The 24,710-nt window shown below is 50.4% G+C and overlaps 1 protein-coding gene across 1 annotated transcript in view; it reads right to left on the bottom strand.

Annotated features, from left to right (window-relative positions):
- The window catches only part of LOC102162293, a 107,063-nt gene extending 83,812 nt beyond the window's left edge, over positions 1-23,251 (bottom strand). Inside the window, exon 1 of the mRNA XM_021075743.1 lies at positions 22,361-23,251. Coding sequence (XP_020931402.1) covers positions 22,361-22,399 — 39 coding nt within the window. The 5' untranslated portion in view covers positions 22,400-23,251. The remainder of the gene's footprint in view (positions 1-22,360) is intronic.

Below are 24,710 nucleotides of genomic sequence, written 5' to 3'. Positions count from 1 at the left end.
AAATCCCCCCAAACAAAATTACAACAGATATTGAACTAAACTCCATACTCAAACAAAAATAAACTCAAACTGGATCATAAATCTAAACATCAAGGGTAAAATTATAATACACTTAGGAGAGAACATAGAAGAATTAGCTGAGCTTAGGCAGAATCCTTAGATATGACACTGGGCATTGTTCATAAGAGTAAATATTGATAAGCTGGATTTATTCAAAATGTGAGACTTTGGCTTTGTGAGAAACACAGTTCAGGGAATAAGACAAAAAGATATAGACTAAGAGAAAATATTTACAAGTCACGTTGGCAGCAACAAACTTGTGTCCGGGATATAGTTGAGAAAAGAGACAACTCAACTAAAAATGGGCAAAAGATTTAAACACACATTTCATCGACGAAGATACATGGATGGAGAATAGGTACATAAAAAGATATCAAAGTCACTAGCCATGAGGGACATGCAAGTTAAAACCACAATCAGAATGATTAAAATAATTTCTTTTGGAAGTTTCCATTGTGGCTCATGATAGTTCCATTTACCAAATATCCACTATGTCCCAGCCTGGGACTAGGTCCTTACCATAGCTTATGCCATTTAATCTCTCAGCAGTCCTGAGGGAAATGATAACACTGAACGATCAAGGGGAGGTAAGTCAAATGCAGTCCATTGGAAGTTCCTAGCCCGACTAGTATCAATGAGGATGCAAGTTTGATGCCTGGCTTTGCTCAGTGGGTAAAGGATCCAGCATTGCCATGAACTGCCGTGTAGATTGCAGACATGGCTAGGATCCTGCATGGCTGTGGCTATGGCTGTGGCCAACAGCTGTAGCTCCAATTTGACCCCTAGCCAGTGAATTTCCATATGCCGCAAGTACGGCCCTAAAAAAGCAAAAATAAAGTTTCTCCTGCTGCAGTAATAAATTGCCACAAATTTAGGGCTTAAAAAAACACAAATATACTATCTTACAGTTCTGTAGGTTAGAATTCTAACACAGGTCTTGTTGGACTAAACTCAAGGTGCCAGCAGGACTGTGTTCCCTCCTGGAGGCTCTAGAGAAGAGTGTTTCTTGGCCTTTTCCAGCTTCTAGGGGCCACCTTGCTTCCATTTGTCACATCTCCATTTCAGACTCTGACTCCTTTGCCTCTATTTATCAGGACCCTTGTGATTATAATGGGTCCACCTGGATCATCCACTGTAATCTCCCCATTTTAGGGTCAGATGATTAGCAATCTTAATTCTATCCACAAAGTTCCTCTTGCCTTGTAACATAACATGGAAGTAGCACCAGGGGAATGAAGTTCAAAAATTCTATTGGCTAAGAGTTTCAACTGTGGTGCAATGGGATTGGCAGCCTCTGGGGAGCGCTGGGACACAGGTTCCATTCCCTACCTGGCACAGTGGGTTAGGGATCCAGCATTGCCACAGATGTGGCATAGGTCGAGTCTGTGGCTGGGATCTGATTCTTGGCCAAGGAAGTCCATATGCCATGGGGCAGCCAAAAAATAAAATAAAATAAAAAAATCCTGCTGGCTACAGTTTTCTTTTAAAGTGAATGTGTGACCTCACAATCAGAGATATACCCTAGAGAAATGAAAAATGGTATTCATATGAAAACCTACACAATTCCATAACCTCCATTATGTGGCCCTACTTTCCTGCCTCCTTAAGTTTCAGCTGCCCTCCTACTTTCTCTCCTGCCCGGCTTCTCCTTGAAAACACTGGTTCATTCAGTAAAGAGTCACTCGTAGTCACTGCACTTCAGTGTTTCGGGAGTTAACAGGCCCCTTCTTGGATGGTAGGTCTGAGCTTCATCAGCCAGACCCTGCAGCAGTCCCAGTTCTTATTCTGCTCTCAGAAGTTTTCCCTGTTCAGGTCGCTGGAACTCAGGTGACAGGATTTTGACCTGTGATGGAATGTAGCTGCCATGAGAGCTAATGCCACTTTGGGACACTTTTACTGCACACACTGTACAGAAGATGAGGCCACATCCCACGCTCCCTGGCAGGTCAGACCACATGAGACCTTTTTCCAGTGAATGGACTAACAAACTGGATCACAGAATGGTGATCAAGATGGGATGAATCTCAAAATCATGCTATTTGATGAACAACTGAGCACCTGCTTAGCCTAAGGGGAAAAGAGATGACTTAAGGCAGAAAAATAGATCTTTGCTATTAAATAGATCTTTAATTTCCCATGGGTGAGAAATTAAATATGTTCTGTTCTTAGAGGAGAGAAAGGAAATCAACACAGGATGGCATTGCAGGTGGTCATGAATAAAGGATTTATCTCTTAATAAATCCAAGATCTTGATTGTAGGCAGATCACTTAATACCAAAGGGCCAGAATTTTTCATCTAGAAAGTAATGATGATCATAAGGAGGAGGATAGTGATACTACTTAGCTCATGTAAGAAGAATTCCTTGAGTTACTATTGCTAAGACTCCACACAATTCTGACAATAATAATGGCATTATAAATGGTAAGATGATATTGCCAACATGAGAAAGATTTCCATTTATTTAGTATGAGGAATGACTTTTCAGTGATTGGAGCTGGCCAATAGCTTGTGGGCAACCTGTAAAGGCATGTGATGAGGCTGCATAGGGAAGGAGTACTTGAAAACAAAGAAGCCACAATTCTTTACATCCACAGTTCTCTCAATCTTCCCCACCTATTCAAAGCCTACTTATCTTTAAAGGCCCAACGCAAATGGCTTCCTCTCATGAGATGCCTGTATTCTTTGAAATTTTACATTGTGGTTGTGAATTTCATAATCAAACCCTTGCTTTAATAACAAACTCCTCTTGTGAAGACAAGGAAGACAACTTCTGTATCTTACAGCATCATATGACCTTTGTGTATGACAGAGATGTTCAATCTCTGAACTCTGGTTGGGAGTTCTTTTTTTTTTTCTTTTCTTTTCTTTTCTTTTTAGGGCCTCACCTGTAGCATATGGAAGTTCCCAGGCTAGGAGCTGAATCAGAGTTGCAGTCGCAGGCTGCACCACAGCCACAGCAATGCCAGGTCCAAGCTGCATCTTTGACCTATGCCATGCCGGCACTTAACCCACTGAACCAGGCCAGGGACTGAAACTGAATCCTCATGGACACTAAGTCGGGTTCTTAACCTGCTGAACCACAATGGGAACTCCTGGTTAAGGATCTGGCATTGTCACTGCAGTGGCTTGGGTGGCTGCTGTGCCACAGGTTCAATCCCTAGCTCAGGAACTTCCACATGACATGGGCATGACAAAAGAAAGATAGATGAAAGAAAGAGAGAGAGAGAGAGGGAGGGAGGGAGGGAGGAAGAAAGAAAAGAAAGAAAGAAAGAAAGAAAGAAAGAAAGAAAGAAAGAAAGAAAGAAAGAAAGAAAGAAAGAAAGAAAGAAAGAAAAAGAAAGAAAGAAAGAAAGAAAGAAAGAAAGAAAGAAAGAAAGAAAGAAAGAAAGAAAGAAAGAAAGAAAGAAAGAAAGAAAGAAAGAAATACTGGTTAGTTACTAGTTCCAGAATACAACGGCATTTCACATCTTTGCCATCAAAGGGAAGGTGCCACCACTTAATTAATTCAGCTGCCACCACTCACTCCCTTTTTCAAAAAAGGTTTCTTGAGGTCTAATTTATATACCATACAAATTACCCATTTAAAGTAGACAATTGAATGCTTTCAAATAAGTCAGACAATTGTTCAAACACCACTACAATCTACTTTTAGAATATTCATAGAAAAAAAATTGTATGGGGGAAATAATTAAAAAATAATAATTTAAAGATCTACAGCTGCATACATATGGACATAAATATTTAAGTTGATAGAAATTGTTCAGCAAATAGCTATTTCGCTATATTTCCTATGACTCTCATAAATCTCCATAAAGAAACTGTTCCTCCCTCCCAACTAATATTTTTTTCAAAATTTCTCCACATGGACCGCTGAAATATTTTTCCTTTCATGTAGTAAATTCATATGGTGAGAGTTTTGTTTTTTGTTTTTTTGTTTTTGGTCTTTTTGCCTTTTCTAGGGCCGCTCCTGTGGCATATGAAGGTTCCCAGGCTAGGAGTCTAATCAGAGCAGCAGCTAGCAGCCCACGCCAGAGCCACAGCATAGCAGGATCCGAGCCTGTCTGCAACCTACACCACAGCCCATGGCAACACTGGATCCTTAACCCACTGAGCAAGGCCAAGGATCGAACCCGCAACCTCATGGTTCCTAGTCGGATTCGTTAACCGCTGCGCCATGGCGGGAACTCCTGGTGAGAATTTCTAATAAAATTGCGACTTGAAATCATGAAAAAAAAAAAGTATTTTTGTCCTCCCCCCAAAGAAATCCCATACCCTCACCCAACTCAAGGCAACCTCTAGACCACTTTTTTTCCTCTGTGGATTCACCTATTCTGGTATTTTCTATATATGGAATCAAACATCAAGTTGTCCTTTGAGACTGGCTCCTGTCACTATGCATAATTATCTGAGATTCATCTGTGTTTTATTTGTCAATAACATTCTTTTGCTGAGCACTAACCCACTCTATGGATATGCCATGAGTCATTTATCCTATCAACTGCTGATAAACTTTGAGTCATTCACAATTTTGGACTACTATAAATGAAGTTGCTTTGATTATTCATGTACAAGTCTTAGTGTGGACGTGTGTTTCCATTTCTCTTAAATGCACAGGAGTGGGGTTGTTGGGTCATGTGGTAACTCTATGTTTAACATTTTGAGGAACTGCCAAACTGTTTTCCAAAGTGGCTGCTCCATTTCACAGTCCTACCAGGAGAGAGTGAGGGCTCCAACTTGTTTATATTCTTACCAACACTTGTTTTTGTCTATATATATATATAGTTTGGTTTTTTTTTTGGTCTTTTTGCCTTTTCTAGGGCCACTCCCGTGGCACACGGAGGTTCCCAGGCCAGGGGTCTAATCGGAGATACAGCTGCTGGTCTACGCCACAGCCACAGCAACGCCAGATCCGAGCCGTGTCTGTCTATATTTTTCATTGCAGTCATGCTAGTGGGTTAGCATGGTATCTCACTGTGGTACCTTATTGTGATTTTGATTTGCATTTTCCTAAAGCCTAGTGAGGTTGAGCAAATTTCACCGTGTATATTGGACACATATATAACATCTTTGGAGAAATGTCTATTTAAATATTTTACCTACTTTTAAAAATTTATTTATTTATTTATTTATTTAATGTATTTATTTATCTTTTTAAGGCCGCAGCAAGGTAAGGCAAAGCTGGGACTAGGATGCAGGTATTCTAGCACCAGTCTGGCTCTTTCCGCTCTTCAAGGCTGACCTCACTGTGTTTTAGCTATTGTGGTGTGTCCTCTATTCACCTGACCCACACCAATTCCCCACTTGTTGGAATGTTGCCAAGGCTTGTGTAGCCTGCACACAACAGTGGACCCAAATGAAGGTGCTCCTCACACACCCGCCCCTCAAGTTCAGCCCCACGCATGTTGAGGAGAGGTAGTCTCCCACGCAGAGACTTGAGACAACCCAGGATAAATGGAGAATCTGCTCTTCCTGAAAGTTGAGGCTCACAGACACCAAGTTCAGCCCACACCTGTCTTGGCACCTTTGTCCTGGACCATGTTTCTCTCAAAGTATCCAGTGAAATAGGTGAGAATAAAGACTGACCTCTGTTCTTTGTGGAATGCCATGTGATGGCAGATTGGGAAGGAAAAGTACCAGCATCACATGCCACCTTGTAGCTCAGTCCAAACAACAAGCCTCTGAAATAGGCACCTTTTTATAGATGAGAAGCCTGAATTAGGTGAAGTGATGTGTCTGGAGCTGCCCATTTATACCATGGAGCTCTTGCTACTCAAATCTGCTTCCCTCTCCCACCTGTGTTTCTGAATTTTCTGCCATCACAGGTTCATTATCAGCCATATGCCCCTTAGCTGTGAGCTACTGTGTGGGATTCCTTCCAAGAGACCCCAGCCTGGGCCTTGGGATGGGTGTTGGGAGATAGGGAGTCCCTTGTGGCGCCCCGTGAATGTGTCTCATGGGAAAAGCCAGGCCGGGGAACCCAAGGAACAAGACACGTGTGGCTCCTGCCAGATGAACCGTGATGGGAGGTCCCTGACCTGGGAGTGTCAGGCTTCCAGAAGGAGGTGGCTTCTTCCCTGAAACCAGAGAAGCTTCCTGGCCTGTGCTGGCAGCAGACTCATGATCCCCAGGAGAGAGAAGTTTGTTCTGAGCCCAGGAAAGCAACTGGACCTTTGGATACTGTCCTCTTAGCTGCCCTTGCATTGCCCCCTTCCCACCAAGCCCTTTCTGTCCTGCTCATAGACTCTGAGAAGGACAAGTGCCTGCCACTTGGAGGAGGGGGTGCCCTCCTGGGCTCCCCAGCCCTCGTCTTGGGTCTCAGCACACCCACAGCTGATGTCACCCCCAGGCCTTCCACTGCCCTTGGGAAACACCAAGGCTCAGCCCCCCCAGCCCTACCCTGTATCCACACTCCTTGTTCCTAGTTCCCATGCACATCTGGGCGTCTCCTAGCACACAGTGACTTTGCCTCTGCTTGTGTTGCACCGCCTTGTTCACAGGCTCCCCCAGCACACTCCTCAGTCTCCCTCAGGTACCAGGAATCCTTACAGGTGCACAGGACCCCACGCTAGTGCTTCCCATACTCCTGGCTCCTCCCAGGCAGGGCTGAGAGCTTCCTCTCCTGGGCTCCCTGAACCCACTCTCTTCCTATCAAATCCCTGACTGTGAAGGTGAAAATTGCTGCTGTTGTCCTTTTTGCTGTGGCGGGCCTACTTGTCTCGACTATTAGACTCTAGGCTCAGGAGAGCATGGAGTATAATGGAGTGAGCATGTCAGCCCTGCTAGGACTCCAGCCCCAGCATGGGGCAGCTGCTTAGCAAACCCTTAAACAAAAACCATCTCCTGGATTTCCCACTGTGGCACAGTGGGTTAAGAATCTGACTGCAGCAGCTCAGGTCGCTGTGGAGCTACAGGTTCAATCCCCAGCCCAGCACAGTGGGTTAAAGGATCTGGTGATTCCGCAACTACAGCATAGGTTGCAGCTGTGGCTCGGATTCAATCCTTGACCTAGGAACTTCCATATGCCACAGTGTGGCCATTAAAAAAAAAAAAAAAGGAAGAAGAAAAAGAAAGAAAGGGAACACACACGCCCCCATCTCTCCCATTATATTTGTCTTTCTGGATATAAAAATAACATCTGTGATAACAAAATAGTGACACAGAGGTTGGTCCCCATGTGTCCCATGACCTATATACATTATTTCATCCTAAAATGAGGCAGGTGTTCTTTTTTCCTGCAGATATTCTTACTGAAGCTTGGAACAGCTACCTGCTACTAAGTGGTGGCATTTGAATTTGTAAAGGTCTTTCTGTCACCACATCTCTAGGCGCCCAAAGGACAACTCACAGCATCTCACGTGAGTCTTAGGAGATCCTTGGAGACAGGCAGAACAAGTCTTATTGTTCCGACGTTTCCTATGGGTCATGTCTGTGGGGGCCCTGAGAGGGTGGGTGACTTCAGGTCACAGATGAGTGGGTGACGGCGTCAGTCAGGTTGCAGTAGCTGTGTGTCCATGGTGGGAATGGTGGGGATGGCTCTCCAACCTGCTTCCCTGCAACACCCCCGCCCCCCATTCTCTTGAGCCAAAGGCAGCTTGGCAGCCCCTCCAAGCCCTGGAAGCAGCTCATTCCCAGCAGGATGGGCCAGTCTGCCCTCCTCACCTGCAGAGAAGGTGCCCCCAAGCTGAAGGAGCTGCTCCCAGGTCCTGGCTGGAGTGCATCCCTATATACAGTTCTGAGTCCACAGTTCTCTCCCCGGAGAAGCATGGCCTTCCTTTACCCAAGAAGAAACAACTGCCTGAGAAGCACTGCTCAGCTTACTAAGGTGAACCAGAGCTGGCTCCAGGGCCTTCACAGGTTCTCCTCCCAACAGCAAAGTGATGAGCCACAGACCAGCTCAGCCCGCTCGCCAGGGACTGGCAGCTGATGCCTGTTACCATCTACAGACGCGTCCTGACTTGTGTCCTCTCTGTCCTGCGTTTCCCAGGTCACGTGTGCCTCCCCCCACCCCGCAAGGCCACCCAATGGAAGAAGGGCACGTGCTGACTTCTGCTCATGGAGACTGTCCCATTGCAGCCTCTCAGGGTACTGGTCCTTCTCTACCTGCAAACACCTCCTCCAGTCACACATCACACAAAGAGGAAGAACTTCACCTTCCCCTGCCTCTTCTGCAGCCCTTCATGGGGGCCTCAACGATGGTTGCTCCAGTTTTGCAGCAGAACAGATCTACTCAGAGGGGTGGGAGGAACCACTCATGGTGGGATGTGGCTGTGGCAGCCTCAGAAGGGCCTGAACCTGGGGGTCTGGGGCTGCTGTGCAGGCTCATGGGGGGCCTGGGGCACATCAGCCTACGCAGGGAGAAGGCTTCTCCCTCTGAATACAGAACATCATCACAAAGGGCTTCACTAGAAAGCCTAGAATCCTGGAAGCCACCCAGCATGGCCAAAAAATGGGGGTATTGATGTTGGGTCTTGTTCTACCTCCACACCTTTGCTCATCATCTCCAGAGAGTCTGAGTTGATTCATCTACAAAGGGAGGCCACTGTTATGAGGGATGCCTGCCTGCTGCCATTGCGCCCTCTGCTAGAAGCACTGTCATTCCTACAGTCTGTCCCTTCTGCCCACTGGCCATGGCTTTGTCTTCAGCCCCGCTGTGTTAGGGGCTGCAGCTGAACCAGAGGGAGGGAGGTGTTCAGCCAGTTTGGAGGATCTGGACTTGGAGATCCAATCAAGAGCCATCCAGTTCTGGTAGTGGGTCATGGGGGCCCCAGGACCAGCCTCGCTAGAGGACAGTGGAGCCAGCTCCCAGAGAAAAGCAGTCCTTTAATGACTATCACTGGCCATGTCAGCAGGTCTCTGGCCAACACACAGGAGTCACCAGAAGTACCTGCTCTCTGAGGTGTCTTGAGAGGTGACTCTGCCTACATAAAAAGGGACACAGAGGACAGTCTGCCAAAATGACCGCTGCCCTGTCCATCAGGCATAAAATCGTGCTGACCACACCCACTTCTAGGAAGATGTGACTTGGGTGGGTCTGGTTGGAATCTTTCCTTCTTCCCTGGGAGGCTGGTCCCTCAGGCTGGTGTGTCATGCTAAGGATGCCCTGGGAGTGGGGGTTTCTTCAGGAAGTCATCTGCCTCCTTGGCTGAGCTGGGACCAGGGCCTCCAAGGAGACACACACACCATGTTTCCTGATCACATGGGAGGTTTACAACTCTCCTATTTCCTCAGTGCACAAATACAACCAAGTTAATGATAGCTTTTGAAAGGGAAGAGAAAATTACTTTTAAATGTACACATCAATTATGAATGCATCTTGATTTAAAAAGCTGCTTTTTTGAAAGGTATATCTTAAGCTTAGATACATGTGGGAAAGGTAGACTGCCGAAGTGCCTCCCCAGAGCGATTTGAGGTGAGCCTCCTTCAGGTTCAGGCAAAAAGGGGGCTCAGCCAGCCATTTGGGGTGGCCCCAGGAACAGTTTGGCTGCTGTAGCCTGACCCAACAGCTCAGGCCTGGAGCCCCAGTCAGAGCTGCCTCAATGAACAGCAAAGGGGGTGACTCTCCAAATAGGGCACCAAAAATTTTCACGCACTCATCTCCCTGCCTCTCTCTGTGCTTCTCTGACATCACAATGAACACTCAACTGCTGTCCCCTGCACCCTCCTGGTGTTCTTTAGGGGCAGCTCTACCAGGAAGGCACTGGAGCTGTTTTAGAGAGAAAGAAACTTTCTCTGAGCGCTGGCACTGCTAACGGACACTGAAGGGGCCCTGTGAAAGGTGCAGATCGGAAGGGAGGGGCAGGGGGTGCTTCTGGGCTGAGGCAGTGGACCCAGAGGTGGAAGTGGGGTCAGTAGAGCCTCAGCAGCCCTCTCCTCCCCTGTCACGTGGAGACCGGCACCCTTGAGCCTGGGGTGTACACAGGCAAGCAGCACCTCCCTTCCCTCTGCTCTCCCTTGACAACAGCTTTCTTCCCTGGCATTGGCGGGAGTTGAGGGTCAGAGGTGTTCAGGGCCCGCTCGGCTTCTGTCCTCCAGGCAGCATCCCTGGGCACCAAGACGCTCAGCCAGTGCACAGTTGACTGTGAGCCCCTCCCCTTCAGGGCTCACCTCTCTCCTTGATGCCTGACCCCCCCAGACCCCCAACCCCTCAAGGCCCCTTTCTATGGCCCCACCTGGGCTCATCCCTATAAGTAGGATCTGACACTCAGTCCCACTAACACAGACAACCCACCCATTCCCTAGTATTCAGGTCTCAGGGATGAGGGGCAAAGGGCCATGTTACCAGTCCCCTCACTGAGCCATGCACACAACCGCCACCTCACTCAAAGTTCTGTGCTGGGCACTTAGAGAGAGGGAAACAGAAACAATGATTCATGGCCTGGGTCCTTAGGAGCTCACAATCCAGAGCAGGGCTCTTAACCTGCTGTCCACAGGCCTGGCGGGGATTGCAAGCAGAAGAGGCCTGCACGCTAAAGTGGGTGTGTGGCCAGTATGAGGTCACAGCTTCCACTGAATGCACAGGTCGGTGCTCAAGAGAGTTCAGAACGAGATAAGGGGGCATGAGGCTTCTCGGGTTCTATCTCGCTCATGGCTTAGTCTCTCCAGCACAAGGCCTGGGGTGAAACAGGACTTGGTAAATCTTGCAGTTGGAATAAATCAACTGCACTTCTGGGATCAAATCAGAACCCTAGGCCACAGTGCAGGAGGTTTTAGATTTGATCCAAGTCTGGGGGGAGTGGCTGCCACCTCCCAGGGGTGGCTTCAAAGGGCCATCCTGAGACAGGGGTGGGGGTGGGGTGTCAGGGCAGTACATTTGTCCTGGAGAGAGCTCCTGCCTCATGCAAACCCCATCACACTGCAGATACAGCCCTTCTCCTGACTCACAAACTGGCACCCTCAGTGCTCCTCCCAGCTGCCCCTGGTGTCCTACCTCCAGGCTTCCTTCTCCTTTTGCACCAAGGAGCTCCTGCCCCCTCATGGCCTCTCCCACACCTGTGGTCTCCTCTCGGCCAGTCAGCCACGGCCAGAGGTGATCTGCCACGTGTGTCCCTGTCCAGAGGCTCAGCTCCCACCTGACCCAAGACTGTAGCCAAGGGAGGACCAGTGGTCTGGGTGACAATTGTGAGGGGAGATGGAGCTGGGCAAGGGGCTGCAGCTCCGGGGGCAGGGCCACTTCCGCTGTCCTTTCAGAGCTGCCCTCCCATCCCTCTGGTGGCCTCCTCCTTGTCTTAGTCATCACCCTTTGGGCAAAGGCTGCATCTTCCCTGAGCCCCAGGGTTTTCCCTGGTGATCCCACTCCTTACATTTTATAAACTCCAGAACCACAGAGAGAGAAGGGCCTGGGGCAGCCTCTGGAGGGGACAGAATCTCAAATGTGCCCATTCCTCAGGGTCTAGTCTCCTGAGGGGCCTCACTGTTAAGACTGGAGGTCCCTAGGTCATGAAGTTTACAAATGTGAGCTCGCTGACTCACAGTCTGACAGAGGTACCATTATTACCCCCATTTTACAGGGAAACTGAGGGCTTAGATGACTGAACTACACCCCATTCACCATTAGGATTTGGGGTCCCTCCAAGTCCACCTCGGTGATGGAAACCTCTGTCTTACAGGGTCTCCCACATCTCCCTGTGGCTTTTCCTGGTTGAGCAATTCAGACTCCAAGTGAAAAGCTGGTGTTCTGAGCCTCAGCCTTCCCCCACACACACCAGGTCAGCATGGCCCAGGCAGGAGCAACATGCTGACAGCCTGCAGCATTGAGCAAGGCTGGCTTCCTGGGTGGGAGGGGAGAGCCTGCATCCCAGGCTGGGCGGAAGTAGGGTGGGGGTGGGAGGCTGGGGGAGGGGCTTGGAGCACCAGCTCTGCTGGACTCAGCAGGGCTCTGTAACGGCCCACAATATCATCCCAGAATCACTCCAAGGCTTTCCCTAGTACCTGCCTGGGTCCCCTCTGGAGAGCTGAATCACTGGGGCAGGAGGGGACTTGGCATGTATCTGTGGGTAAAACCCCCTGTGGGGGGGTGGGGGTATGAGGTGTGGGGGGGTGGGCAGTGGATATGACCCAACTCACTTCCAATGAGCAAGAAGGACAACAGTGGCCATGCCATGCAGGAGCCAGCCTGGCATCACAGTGGAGCCTGGCATCCTCCTCTGGAACATGAACAATGTCACGGCATGTTACCATCAGGTGAGGCACTCTGGGGTGCTGATAGAGCCTCCGTGTTCACACCTGGGCACAGATGGAACACACCGTCCAGGTCACAGAGAGCAAACAGCCCATGCTGGCTGCTCTCGACAACACTGCTGCCTCACCAACCCCAGGTTGAGCCTCAGCCCAGTGGTTCCTCCTCCTGGATAAGAGTTAGTAAGTTGCCCAATCACAGACTTGATCCTGCTTCCTAACAGCATCCCTGCTTCCTTAAATCTCCCCAGACCCACTTTACCAGGCCAACTCTGGCAGCAAGTCATTTCTGGCACCACCTCACAGAGCTTCAGGGAGATGCTGTCCCGCCCAGGAGTCCAGTGCCTCTTGGGGTGGAGGCACTGATGATCAAGGCCCCACGTCTCTTACAGGACAAACCAGAAATGACACAGCATTGGCATGCTTGTTCGAAGGATACCTCCAGTGACGAAGCCAGATTGACCTTGTCTCTATCCTAGACGGGGCCATCTGCCACCCCATAGTCATTGTTGTCTCTGTGCCTGTGGTACCCTGGGAAGGGGGTGAAGAAAACGAGGGGATTTCAAGGAGGGAGGAGTGTTTTGAGAGGCTCTGGCCAAGAGATGAGGCCGGTTTCGCCAGGGAGGGACCCCAGTTCTATGGAGGTAGAATTGACATGTAGTAAACTACACACATTGGAGGTAGGATTTGAGGGTGTCTGATGAGCAGAGACACTGCAAAACTATCACTATCACCAGACAAGACAATGAATGTTCCCACCAGCTCACAGCCCTCTGCCATCCCACTCTCTGGCCCCCACCTGTCCTGCATCCTGCTTTCTCCGTCACTAAAGACCCATCAGTATTGTCTGGAATTTTAGATAAAGGCAACCATGCATCATTCTGGCTGCTGTCATTCAGCCAAATTCTCAGGAGAGTTATCCTGGCTGGGGCACGTACCCACGGTCCCCTCCTCTCTCGCAGAGTGGGATTCCATGCCCCGGATGCACCTCCATCCCCTTGTTCCCACTTTCTCACAAGCCTCCACCCTCACATGAGGAAAAATGCCTTCCAGGACTTTGGCTTCTCTCGGGGCTGAACCAACCATTCTGGAAGAGGCCCACAGTCTGCATTCTTCTGTGAAAACACACCTCGTACCAGTACCAGGAGCTGCACCAGCAGCATTGACCTGAACAGCACCTTGACATGGCCCCATTGTAGGAGATGGTTTCTACTCAACTCCACTGCACACAAGGAAAAAAATATTTGTTTGGAGGAAGAAAGAAACAGACAGGGAAGGAAAAACAGCCAAGATGAGTAAGAATTGCTGGGTGCTTGCTCGGGCGCTGGGTAGTTTCTATGTTTCCCATGCCTTTATTATCATTTAACTTTCACAACAGCCCTGGGAGCAGGGCGTTCAAATGAAGGTGCCTGGGAGCACTGAGCCCATGGGACAGCTGGTCCATACTGCCACCCCCCAACCCCCCGCCGGCCCACCACCAGTGCTAGGGGCCCCAAGAGGAGGGGCAGCACCACATGTCGTGGCTTCCTGGCCCAGGCTCTGCTCCAAGGTCACTTCTCAAGCCCAGGCAATCTTCATGTCATTGGCAAAAGGCTTCCAGGAGAGACAGTCGCCTGTTTGGTACACACATTACATGGTGAACACCCAAGGCACTTGGATCTGCCTGGGGGGACAGGGTCTACAAAGGACCACTGTTGGGATTCAAACATGGTCATGTCCAGTCGGCAGGGGCTGTGTCCCCTGGGCAAGGGGGCACATTACCCCTTGGCTACAATAGGGCGGTATGAAGGTCAGAAGGCAACTTGTGATCTGGCCTCGGCTTCTCTTTAATCCAGAGAAGCCCCGAGAATGGCCCTGTCCCTGTGGGCAGGTCTGCAGAGCAGTGCTTCGCAGCTCAGCTGTGCCCCGGAATCACCTGTGAGCCTAGGATCCAGAGTCCAGGCCCCAGGCCTGGATTCTGACCATGAAGTCTGTGTACCTGGTGATCCTGATGTGCAGCTGTCCTGAGAGCAGCAGCCTTGAGTCCCAGGTGTGCAAGGTCCTGGCTGGCGAGGAGGCAGTCCATTCACCCATCACTGTTCTTTACTTAACCAGATGCCACTGAGCACAGCTCTGTCTAGGTATGGGATGTCACACTCCTATCTGCAGTGCTCAGGCGTCTAGGCAGGAGGAGCTCCCTGGAGATGCCGGAGGAGGAGGTCCCTCTTCTGCTCTCCTCCCCAACCCCACATCAGCTCCACCGATGAGAATAGGGGCATGAGAAAGAGAAAAGGATTTCTCTGTTTATCCTGTTTCTTGTTTGTGCCTATTGGTTCACACTATGGTCGATTTTTACCTTATGTAATATATGATTCACAAAAGCAAAACTGTATTTATATATGCTATGAAATAATAATGAATCTACCTCCATTATCAAGTAGGGTGAGTTTCGAATGAGCACATTTGTTAATTACCAAGTTTTATGGAAGCAGTGTTTTCATTCTGCTGTGGGATTTTCATGTGATGTATGTGTGGTATGAAATAGCTTGTTTTTGTGTTACTGTCTGTGGCATGTCATGTGTGAGAGTAAATGGAAAAGCTGGGAACTTTGGGGGAAAGGAAACTATAATGTGTAGTCATGGAATCATCTAAGAACAGTAAGAAATAGAAATATACAGTAAGTTGATCCATAATAAAGGTTCTTTTTTTTCTTTTTACAACTGCACCTGCGCAATACCAAAGTTCCCAGGTCAAATTGGAGCTGAAGTTGCTGGTCTATGCCACAGCCACAGTAATGCCAGAGCCAAGCCGCATCTGCAACCACAATGCAGCACATGGCAGTGCTGGATCCTTAACCCACTAAGCAGGGCCAGGGATCGAACCTGTGTCCTCATGTATACTAGTTGGGTTTGTTACTGCTGAGCCACAATGGGAACTCCCATAAAGGTACTTTTGCGGGGATTTTTTGTGTTTTTTTTGGGGGGGTGTAAAGGGGAAAAAGATAGCTTTATTGCTTTGCCAGGCAAAGGGGGCCACAGCAGGCTAATATCTTAAAGACTGTGCCATCATAAAGGTACTTTTGAAGGCACATGTGTGTGGAGGAGTGAGAGGTAGTTATAGTTCAGCATGCCATGACTGGGTTGCAAAGACAGCACAGAGAAGGGGTCCAAAGAGGGAGAGAAGGAGGCATCAAGGAAGACTTCCTGGAGGAGGTGGTGTGGTGTGGAGGCACCCTGTGGCAGGGCAGCCTCCCAACCCCCTGACCTGTGGCCCATGAGTCACCAGATGAAGGGCAGCAGGGCCTCACAGGCAGCACAACCCCCACCCAGCTCACACTTGGTACCCAGGAGGGTCTAGGAGCCAGGCAATAAACCTCACATTCTTACAACTGTCCAGGAGGAGACTGCCCACTTCAGAGATGAGGAAACCATGAAAGGACTCCTGAAAGACAGAGCACTTCTCAGGGGCGAGAGCACAGCGACACTGCCTAGTTGTGCCTGGCTGGTGGCTGATGGAGGGCAGAAGCCAACAAAACAACTGGGGCCGGCAAGCCCTATATGTATCAAGAATGAATTAAAACCCAGCACCCCCTGAAGCTATAAAAAGTGGCTGGAGTCTCATGCTGGTCCTGATAAGACCACTGTCACTTCACTGTGTGGGGAGGGGAAGGACAGAGGTGGGGAGCCAGGGCCCCTGGAGCCCAGAGAACTGGACTGAGCTTGGCTCAAGCCTGAAGAGAAGGTTGTGGAAATGCACAGGTCTAGAACCATCAGCCCTGGCTGGACTGCTCAGGCTCCCTGGACGAGGGGCTCCCTCTGATCTGGCCAAGGTTTTGTTCCCACTGGTTAATCCATTTCCATGCTAGCTATGTTCCAAACCCAGGCCTGCCCTCTCAGAGCCTTCATCCCAGAGGGAGAGAGCAGGACTCAAAATTCTGAGTGGCTGGATGGAGAGGACCTGGTGAGGTCAAGGTTGTTCCCTGAGTTGGCAGAGAGAGGGAGGGTCTGGAGCGAAAGCACAGGTGGCTGCTGGCCTCTGGCCATAGCTGAGGCTTGTGAAGGACAGTGCAGGAGAGAAAGCCCCAGAGCAAAGAGGAAGCACTTGGCCAAAACTGGCAGGATCCAGGGCACTGGGGAAATAGCAGCCTTGGGGAGGTACTGAGGGCCTTTTGGCAGGAAGCTGATTCCCACAGCTGCTCTGTCCCACCCACCCTGCCATCTCTTCTCTCTGTCAACACAAGGGACCAGCTTCCTTAGGACTCAAGGGAACCCCCCACCCCCCGCCATGACCTCCCATACGGAAGGGTCTCTGTGGTCTTAGGTGCCTGCTGTGACCTTTACCCAGAAAAGCCGGACCATGTGGGTGACCCTCTAGCAAATGCCCCTGGGGACTGGGGTACACACCCCTCACCCCAAAGCTGAGAGGTTGAGTCCTGGTAAGACTTTTCTTGGGGTATTTGCTGATTTCCTGTTCAGCATCTGAACATCGGTCCTGACTGGGGGGAAGTGGTGGTAGGGGGGGTCCCAGGACAATGGCTGGGCCCCACCCATCTTGGAAACAGAAAAGGGGGTGATTTCCTGCCTTCCCACTCTCCAAAGGGTACTCAGCTCAGCTCCAGCCAGGACCAGGGATCTTGAGAACAGACCCAAACACCTGCAGGAGGAAGGCAAGGTATTCTCAGAGAGGAACCGTAGGGCTTCTCCTGCTCCTCCAGAGGTGTCCTCAGCAGCTGGCCTGTTGAGCAGGACCAGCTGTGCCCCACCCCCTCTCAATCCCTGCCCAAGCCGGGTTATGGGAGCTACCCCACACCCTGCCAAAACAGTTCTTTTCTCTCCCACTTAACTGGAGTCTGTTTTGGACTTTTGCAACCAAGCGCCTTCACTAATAAGGACATTAGTACTAGGGTGATTATAGGTAACACACCCTTAAAAAAAGTGGGAGGAAGTACTAGGGTAATAATAGGTAACAGACCCTTAAAGAAAGGGGGAAGAAAGGGGGAGAAACCGAAGTTTCTTCTTTGGTTAATCCACCAAACCAAGGCCAAAGGCATTGAAAACACATTGGACATTAAGTTGTGGAACAATGGCACCTCATTGCATGCATGGCAAAGTCCTAATTAAATCAGCTCTGGCCAAGGGTCTACCAGGGACTTTAGGGAGGAAAGTGACTTTGCTACAAAACCTGAGGGAAAGCATGAAAGTCTCAAGTGCTATGGGGTGAACATGTTGCTTGTAACTACCTCGGCCAGATGAAAGAGGGCATAAAAACCTCAAATCCCTGAATTCCCAGAACTCTGACTGTATGGAAAGCATTTTTTCTATTTTGTAGCCCCAGGCCTGAGATTTCCCTGAACCAAGAGCAGTCTGATTCCATCAGTCTGTGGACTGGTAAATTATATAAAGCTAGCTAGCTGAATGCACTGCACTTCTGCTCCTTGAATGAAAGTCAGACCATCATTTAGAGAAGACTGGGATCCCTGGCCTTAGGAATGGGCATTGCTTAGGGGACTCACCCCCCCACCTCCAGCCTTGGCTCCCCTCTCTGGCTGATTCAAGAGCCCGTGATCGCCTTGCCCTGTAAAGTGTGGCCAGTCCTCCTCATGCTCACCCCTGCCCCCTTCCCTGCTTGCAGAACAAAAAGCAGAGTCAGATCTCAGCCTAGCCATGGGAACCAATTACCAACTCAAACTATGGAGGAAAAGGTTCAGGTTTCAGAAGAGTATTACTTGGCTAACACATAGTGACCAAAACCTGGGGAAACAAGTGAGAATGGATTGGGAGAGCATCTGACCATGGGGGGAAGATCGTCATTGTGGGTCAGGATGACTGTGTTGACATAGGATGCAGGCACCCATTCTGGAGGCAGCCAGCTCTCTCCAGCAGCCAGGGTGTGCTCCAGCTGCTGGTTGACTAAAACCTCAGCTGGATATTGGCTCTCCACAAAAATGAAATGGAAAAGGCAGAAATCCCTTGAAGGAATCTAAATATCTGAAGGAATAGAGCGTCGGAGCAGGTTTATCAAGAGAACTTGTTCACCACCTGCCTCACTGCATCTCCTGTAGAGCCCAAAAGCAGACCCTACCCCCCAAGTCACAGAGAAATATTTTGGCAAGGAGAATGTCAATGTCTTAGAGAATTGCCATAAATGCTGTTCTCTATCCGTTGGAGATGCTGATGAGAAATGCTACTTTTGGTGGCAGATGGGATGGTGGGAGCTGGCATGACAGAGGATGAGAAGCAGCATTTAAGTGCCAGAAGCCAAAATGAATGTGCTGATACCACGGCTCTTCAGCATCAACTAATCAATCATGGGGCTTCCAGGACTGAAATGGGTCAGTAATACCAATGGAGTCTTACTGGATTTGTGTAATATTGAAAAAAAGGCTAAAAAAATTTTTAACGAGGTCTGAGAAACAGAAGTCTCTTAATATGCTGAAAACGGAGACTGGCAGATAGTAGGTGTTCAATAAATATTCATTGATTAAACTCCACTGCCCTTTGCCTAACTCCCAGGCTCAAGTCAAGAGACCCAGCACTCCTTCAGTGAAGGGGGGCTGGTACCTATAATAACACCCTAAGAAAAGAGTACCACAAATCTTGTGAAGTCTCTTGCAGAGAAACACCTAGACTTTCCGAAGTTCATGAACACTGTCCTTAAGTGAACTCGAATTCCTGGTGGCTCAGAATGTCACCACGGCCTACCACCCACAGAGAGGGCCTATGAGAGGTAGGGCAGTTGTCAGATCATAAATGGAGCCTTGCCGAGCATCCAGCTCATCAAAGCCCACTGGAATCCTACATCTTTCCTATAGAGATTTCCTCAGCTCTGAGGTGTTCAGCTGGCAAAGACATGCTCAATCTCTGGTAAAAACCCTACCCTGGGAGTTTCCGTCATGGCACAGTGGAAATGAATCCAACTAGGAACCATGAGGTTGTGGGTTTGATCCCTGGCCTCACTCAGTGGGTTCAGGATCCAGCGTTGCTGTGAGCTGTGGTGTAGGTCACAGATGCGGCTTGGACCTAGTATTGCTGTGGCTGTGGCTGTGGCTGTGGCGTAGGCTGGTGGCTACAGCTCTGATTAGACCCCTAGCCTGGGAACCTCCATATGCTGCAGGTACGGGCCTAAAAGGACAAAAAGACAACAACTAAACAAAATAAAACAAAAACAACCCTACCCTGGCTCCTTCACCCATGGTGTGCAGATTTTGTGGTAAGAAAGGCTAATGGGGAGCCCCTGGGACACCCCCTCCTCTCCAAACTAGGGAATCGCAAGCATAATTTAACTACCAGTCAAGAGTGAACATCCTATTGCAGCCCTATTCAACTTCCTGGCTTGGCTTGTTCAGAAGATATGGGGCTTTGAAGAATGCCAGGGTACAGTTTTAGGTTCAACTGTGTGGATTCTCCTGTGCTGTTCTCCAAGGGAGCTCCTTAAATGGAACAAATCTGTTACAGTTCTTGTTCACCGACTTGGTGGAAAGTGTGTGTGTGTTTCCTGTCTCAACATTCAGGGATCAGCAGAAGTCGGTGGCTTTCCCCACCAGAGGCAAAGCAGCCTAGCTCCACCACCCTATTTCAGGGCTCTGCTGACAGTCTGTGCCCTCATTTAGTGAGCAGAGACCTTGATCTTTCCACCCCCAAAGGACCTCAGGCTGGTCTGCAACACCATTCTGACAAGAACAGCAAGTAGAGAGGTACCCTGTTGTGTACTGGAATATGGGGCATAACGTCCATGAAAATAGAGGGATCTTCCACTTCAGTGAAAGTTCCAGGCAGGCAACAGTGGTGCTCAGTTAAGGTTCCAGGCAGGCAACAGTGGCGCCCAGTTGTTTGGAACATTTGGGGATGGCCCTTTGAAAGAGAAAGACATGTTGCTGGGCTTTGGCCCCCTATCACCAAGAATGTCACACAGTGCTGGGTGGGTGTCTGGACTTTTGAAGCAACCTATATCCTCCTTGAGTGTGCAGCTCCAGCTCATTTGCTGGGTGATCCCAGAGGCCAGGAGCAGACTCTATGCTCTACTTGCACCGCCAAGGTCTCTGTCACAAGGCTGTCATGCCCCCTGGTTGCCACAGTGCCCAAGAGTGCCTAGAGCAGAGCAAGTCCCAACAGAAGTTTCAGGGGGGCCTGGGGCTCAAGGGACTGTTTTGCTTCTGGGCCTTGGTAGGGACTGTGTCTCTGTTCTCAGAGTCTCAGTGATCTGCGTTTCCTAGGATGGAGCAGCATCCTTGACCAAGCAAGCAAGCAACCACAGTAGGCACCCGTGGCTAAGCAGTCAGTACAGGCCCAGTCTCAGAGGGGTCAGGAACTGGTTCCTTCCACCTCCCACTCCTGTGGCTTCACAGGGCATTCCTTATGACCAAGGTCTGAAGGAACAGCAGGTGTGAATGGCCTTTACAGTGGCTCTGCAAGATATACCTGCACAGCCAGAAGTGGTCTGATGTGGCATTCAGAGCCCCTCCCTAGGGCAGCTGTGCAGGGCAGCAGAAAGGGCCATCCTCTGGGAGGCCCATCTGTTCATCCACATGCTACTCATGGAGAGGGCCCTGCGGTGTCTCAGGACCTCCAAGGACCCTAGGGTAGGGACCAGGGACAAAGAGGGCTAGAAAGGCCTCTGGGGACAGGCTGGGAATGTGAGGAGAGTGGGTGCTGTGGGCAAACCCTGGCAAGCACCCACCCACCACCCTGAGGAGGTTCCCAGTCAGCGGGTGGGGCAAGGTGGTTACCTTGGGATGTCCAGCAACTTCTTCTCCAACCATACCTCCCTGTTCCTTGAGCTCCTGATTTTGCCCAGCAGACTTTCCCTTACTTGGGTGACCTGCTGCCACTGCTATGGATGGGGAAGGTCCTGGGCTCACAGTTCTATAAACACATGTATGTTTTGTAATAAGATCCTTGCAATCACATTGGAAAGTGTGCAATTACTGCCCACATTTTTCAAACGGGAAAACAAAGACCACAGTGGTTAAGTGAGTGTCCCAAGACTGCAGAACTTGTCATAATGGAATCAGAATGCGAAGAAAGGAGGGGTTGGTGTGTTTGGAGCCACGTCTCTGACACCTGCCAGGTTTCCGTGATCTTCAAAGGCATCACTAATATAAGTTCCTGAAAGGCTCCTGTCTCCCCCTCCCTATGTTTGTATGCAGGTAATTATCCCTGCGGGGGTAAGCTGATTCACAGGCTGCTCTTCCAGACCGGCTGAGCAACAGGTTGAGGGCAGGGCTCCTGCAAGTCCAGCCCTCGGTCATCTGGCTTCTTGCCACTTTCCCCAGAGCTCTCAGAGTCAGAGAACTCTAGCTGGACCCTTCAGTCTGCACTCTAGGAGAAGTGGCCTCGTGGCCAAGTAGAGCAGCTCCTCCCACCATGGACAGCCCCACTGTCTGGCTGGCCCCAGGCACAGCTGCCCACTGCTAGGCCTGCCACTCTGGCAACACTTTCCAGTCTCTGTTTTTTCATGCAGTTGGTCCCAAGCAGAGCCAACCCCACCCTGCCTCCCACCACCTTCCCAGGTTGCTCACCTGGGCAGGTGGAGCTTGGCAATCGGCAGAGGGCTACCCGTTGGACAGTACCCTGGAGCCTACTGCTCACCATGGGGTATCCATTGGGGAAGGGGAGGTAGAAGCGTCCCCATGGAAGCAGGTCCCAAGGCCATTAGTGAGTAGTCCTGGAATTTAGGAGGGGAGAAGCGCACGCACTTCTTAACACTTCCTGTATGGTACCCTCATCCTGGGTAATAACAATATCAATCACTTCCTGGGCACGTACTGGGGCTGGCACAAGCCATCTTTCCCAGAACCGATTGTCTGCACCGAGGGGCCGAGCCCGCCATGCGCCCCGCGTGCAGAGGGTGAGCAGGTACGGAGGAGCCAGGCACTGGACGGTAGCCCTCGCTGAGGCTGACCCGGGGTTGCCGTCCAACCCACCCCCAACGGGCACTACTCCTTCCCCTCGGTCCGGGCGGCCACGCTCCCAGCCTCCCGGTTGGCACTTCGGAAAGTTAGGGGCGGCAGGGTGAGTACGGGGTGCCCTCCCTCAGCGGGTGCCCAACGGTCAGACCAGGGCACGGTGGCGCGCGCCGGCTCTGCTTCTTGCGCACGGCCAGACGCCGCCCAGGGCCAACTGCGGGTCCCCGGACGCTGCCTCTCACCTTAAAGAAGCTCCTGAGGAAGTGCACGACGCTGAGCATGGTGGTCGTCGGCCCGCAGCACCAAGAACCGCGCAGCGAGCCGGTCTCCCGGAACGACGCCGCGCGCCCCGCCCCGGCCGCCCAGACGCCCCGCCTCCCCGCGCCCGGCCGCTTGGGCACCAGAGAGCCACCCGCGCGACCCGAGACTCAGGACACTCGCCGGAGCCGTCTGCGGAATCGGCCCAGGACGTAGGGAGCCCCTTCTCCGGCGCCCAGCGGAGTTCCTTGGCAGACCCGGAGCCGAGGAGTGTTTTCTAAGAAAAAACGCGCCCCGCAAATCTGCACAAACCCGCGGACGGGACCTACGCGGCTCGCGCCTCCACAGCCTTCCGGGTCTGCCGGGTCCCCAGTCCCCGCAACTCCACGTCTCTGCTGCTCCGGGGGAGGAGCGGCCTCTCCTGCCAGAGAGCTTTGCTATTCAACTTTTGAGATCTTAAGCGTTTGCCCAGCATTCTCAGTTGCAGGTTGAAGAAACTGAACCCCAGAGACTCTCAGCAACGTGTATGTGCTCACGCACCTGGTGAGAGGCAAATGTGGACTGGAGATCTTAGAACAGTATGCTGAGTCCAGAACCCACTCTCGCTCCCCTCCCTATCTTTTCAGGTGTGGTCCTGCAGGTAGAATGTGAGTGGAGAATCGTCCCTCAAGTAGCGGGTAGAGGAGAGCTGTCTTCTGCTAAGGAGCAGGGAGAGGTCCTGGCCATTTTCTTTATGAGGTTTAAGGAAATAAGACCTGCCCAGGAGATGCAGTCCCACTGGCCACGAGGACCCCGGGATTTATATGGACTGATAAAAATGTGTTAATTTTAATTTCTTTTAAAATCAAAAGAAAAAACCTAAGTAGAAAAATAGTAATAAAAATCCAGCCTGGATTATATTTTTATTTATACACATATAGTTGTGAAAATAATTTCAAATATATATTTAAATATAATATATATTTATGTGCAGAGGGCCCCATGAAGGACAAGGGCTTATGGGTGACATACTGCAGTCCTGCTCTAAGTCCACTGCTTCTGGTATGGGGAGTCTCATGGCTGCTTAGCATCTGCCCTGACTGGCTTTGCCTGCCCCTGCCCACGCCTGCCCCCTCACCCACTTCCTGGCCCCCTCGAATACTATTCCTAGTCAGCAGCACTGTTTTTCCCCCACATCCAACCTTTCTCTGCTTCTCCCAGGACCTCAGAGCAGCCAGGTCAGGGCAGAAAGTCTGGGAGGTAAATGCCTAGAGTTTGTGGGGTCTGGGAGTATAGGAAGCAGCTTTGAGATCATCCGAAGGTCTTGCTTGCCCATCCCCCACTCTCCATTTCTCAGGCTCCCTGGGCCTTGGGAAAAGCATGTCCCTGAGGCCCTGGTGATGGGAGGAAAGGCACTGAGTAATCTTGGTCTTCCCCCTCTAAGCCCTTTTCTCCATCCCTTCCTTCCTTCCTTTCTTCCCCCTCCCCCTTCTTTTTTTTTTTTTTTTTTTTAATTTTATTGCAGTATAGTTGACCTTACAATGTTGTGTTAGTTTCAGGTGTGTAGTAAAGTGAATCTAAGACCTTTTCGTTAACCTGGGAGAGGGAGACCTGCCTGATGGAGAAGTTAAACCTTAGAGGTGCTCAGCAAATATTCATTCCTTCTTCTTTTAAGCCTTTAAAGTGCTAAAGCCCCTGGGGGTGTCCAGTGAAAATACACAGACCCCCCTGACCACAGAGTCCACAGTCCCACCTTATCTGACCAGTAGAGGAGGCCCTGGATGCTAAGTTCTCAGATTTGAGCTGGCATCAGAACCCCCTGGTGGACGTATTGGAGCACAGGCTGCTGGGCTCACCTCAGAGTTTCTGGATAGTAGGTCTAGGGTGGAGCCTGGGCATTTGATTTTTTTCTTTTCTTTTTCTTTTTGGGGTTGCACCTGCAGCACATGGAAGTTCCTGGGCCAGCGGTAGAATGGGAGCTGCAGCTGCCAGCCCACACCAAGGCCACAGCAATGCCAGATTTGAGCCACATCTGCAACCACAGCTTGCGGAAACTTCAGAACCTTAACCCACTGAGCAAGGCCAGGGATCAAATCTAAATCCTCACGGAGACCTTGTCTGGTTCTTAACCCGCTGAACCACAAAGGGAACTCCAGCATTTGCATTTTAACAAGTTCCCAAGTGACATTGCTGTTGCTGGTCCTGGGACCACATTCAGGGGATTCCTGGTTCAGGAAGTGGGGCCTGATGGAGCTTCATAGTTTAGCAGAGGAGCAGACCCCAGGTCAGAGAATAACCATCATGATAGTTCCATTTACCAAACACCCACTATGTCCCAGCCCTGGACTTGGTGCT

This window comes from Sus scrofa, chromosome 15 (genome assembly GCF_000003025.6).
Source record: "Sus scrofa isolate TJ Tabasco breed Duroc chromosome 15, Sscrofa11.1, whole genome shotgun sequence".
In the NCBI taxonomy this organism is placed as follows: Eukaryota; Metazoa; Chordata; class Mammalia; order Artiodactyla; family Suidae; genus Sus; species Sus scrofa.
The sequence above is the reverse complement of the archived record's forward strand: the minus strand, read 5'-3'. Positions and strand labels throughout refer to the sequence as shown.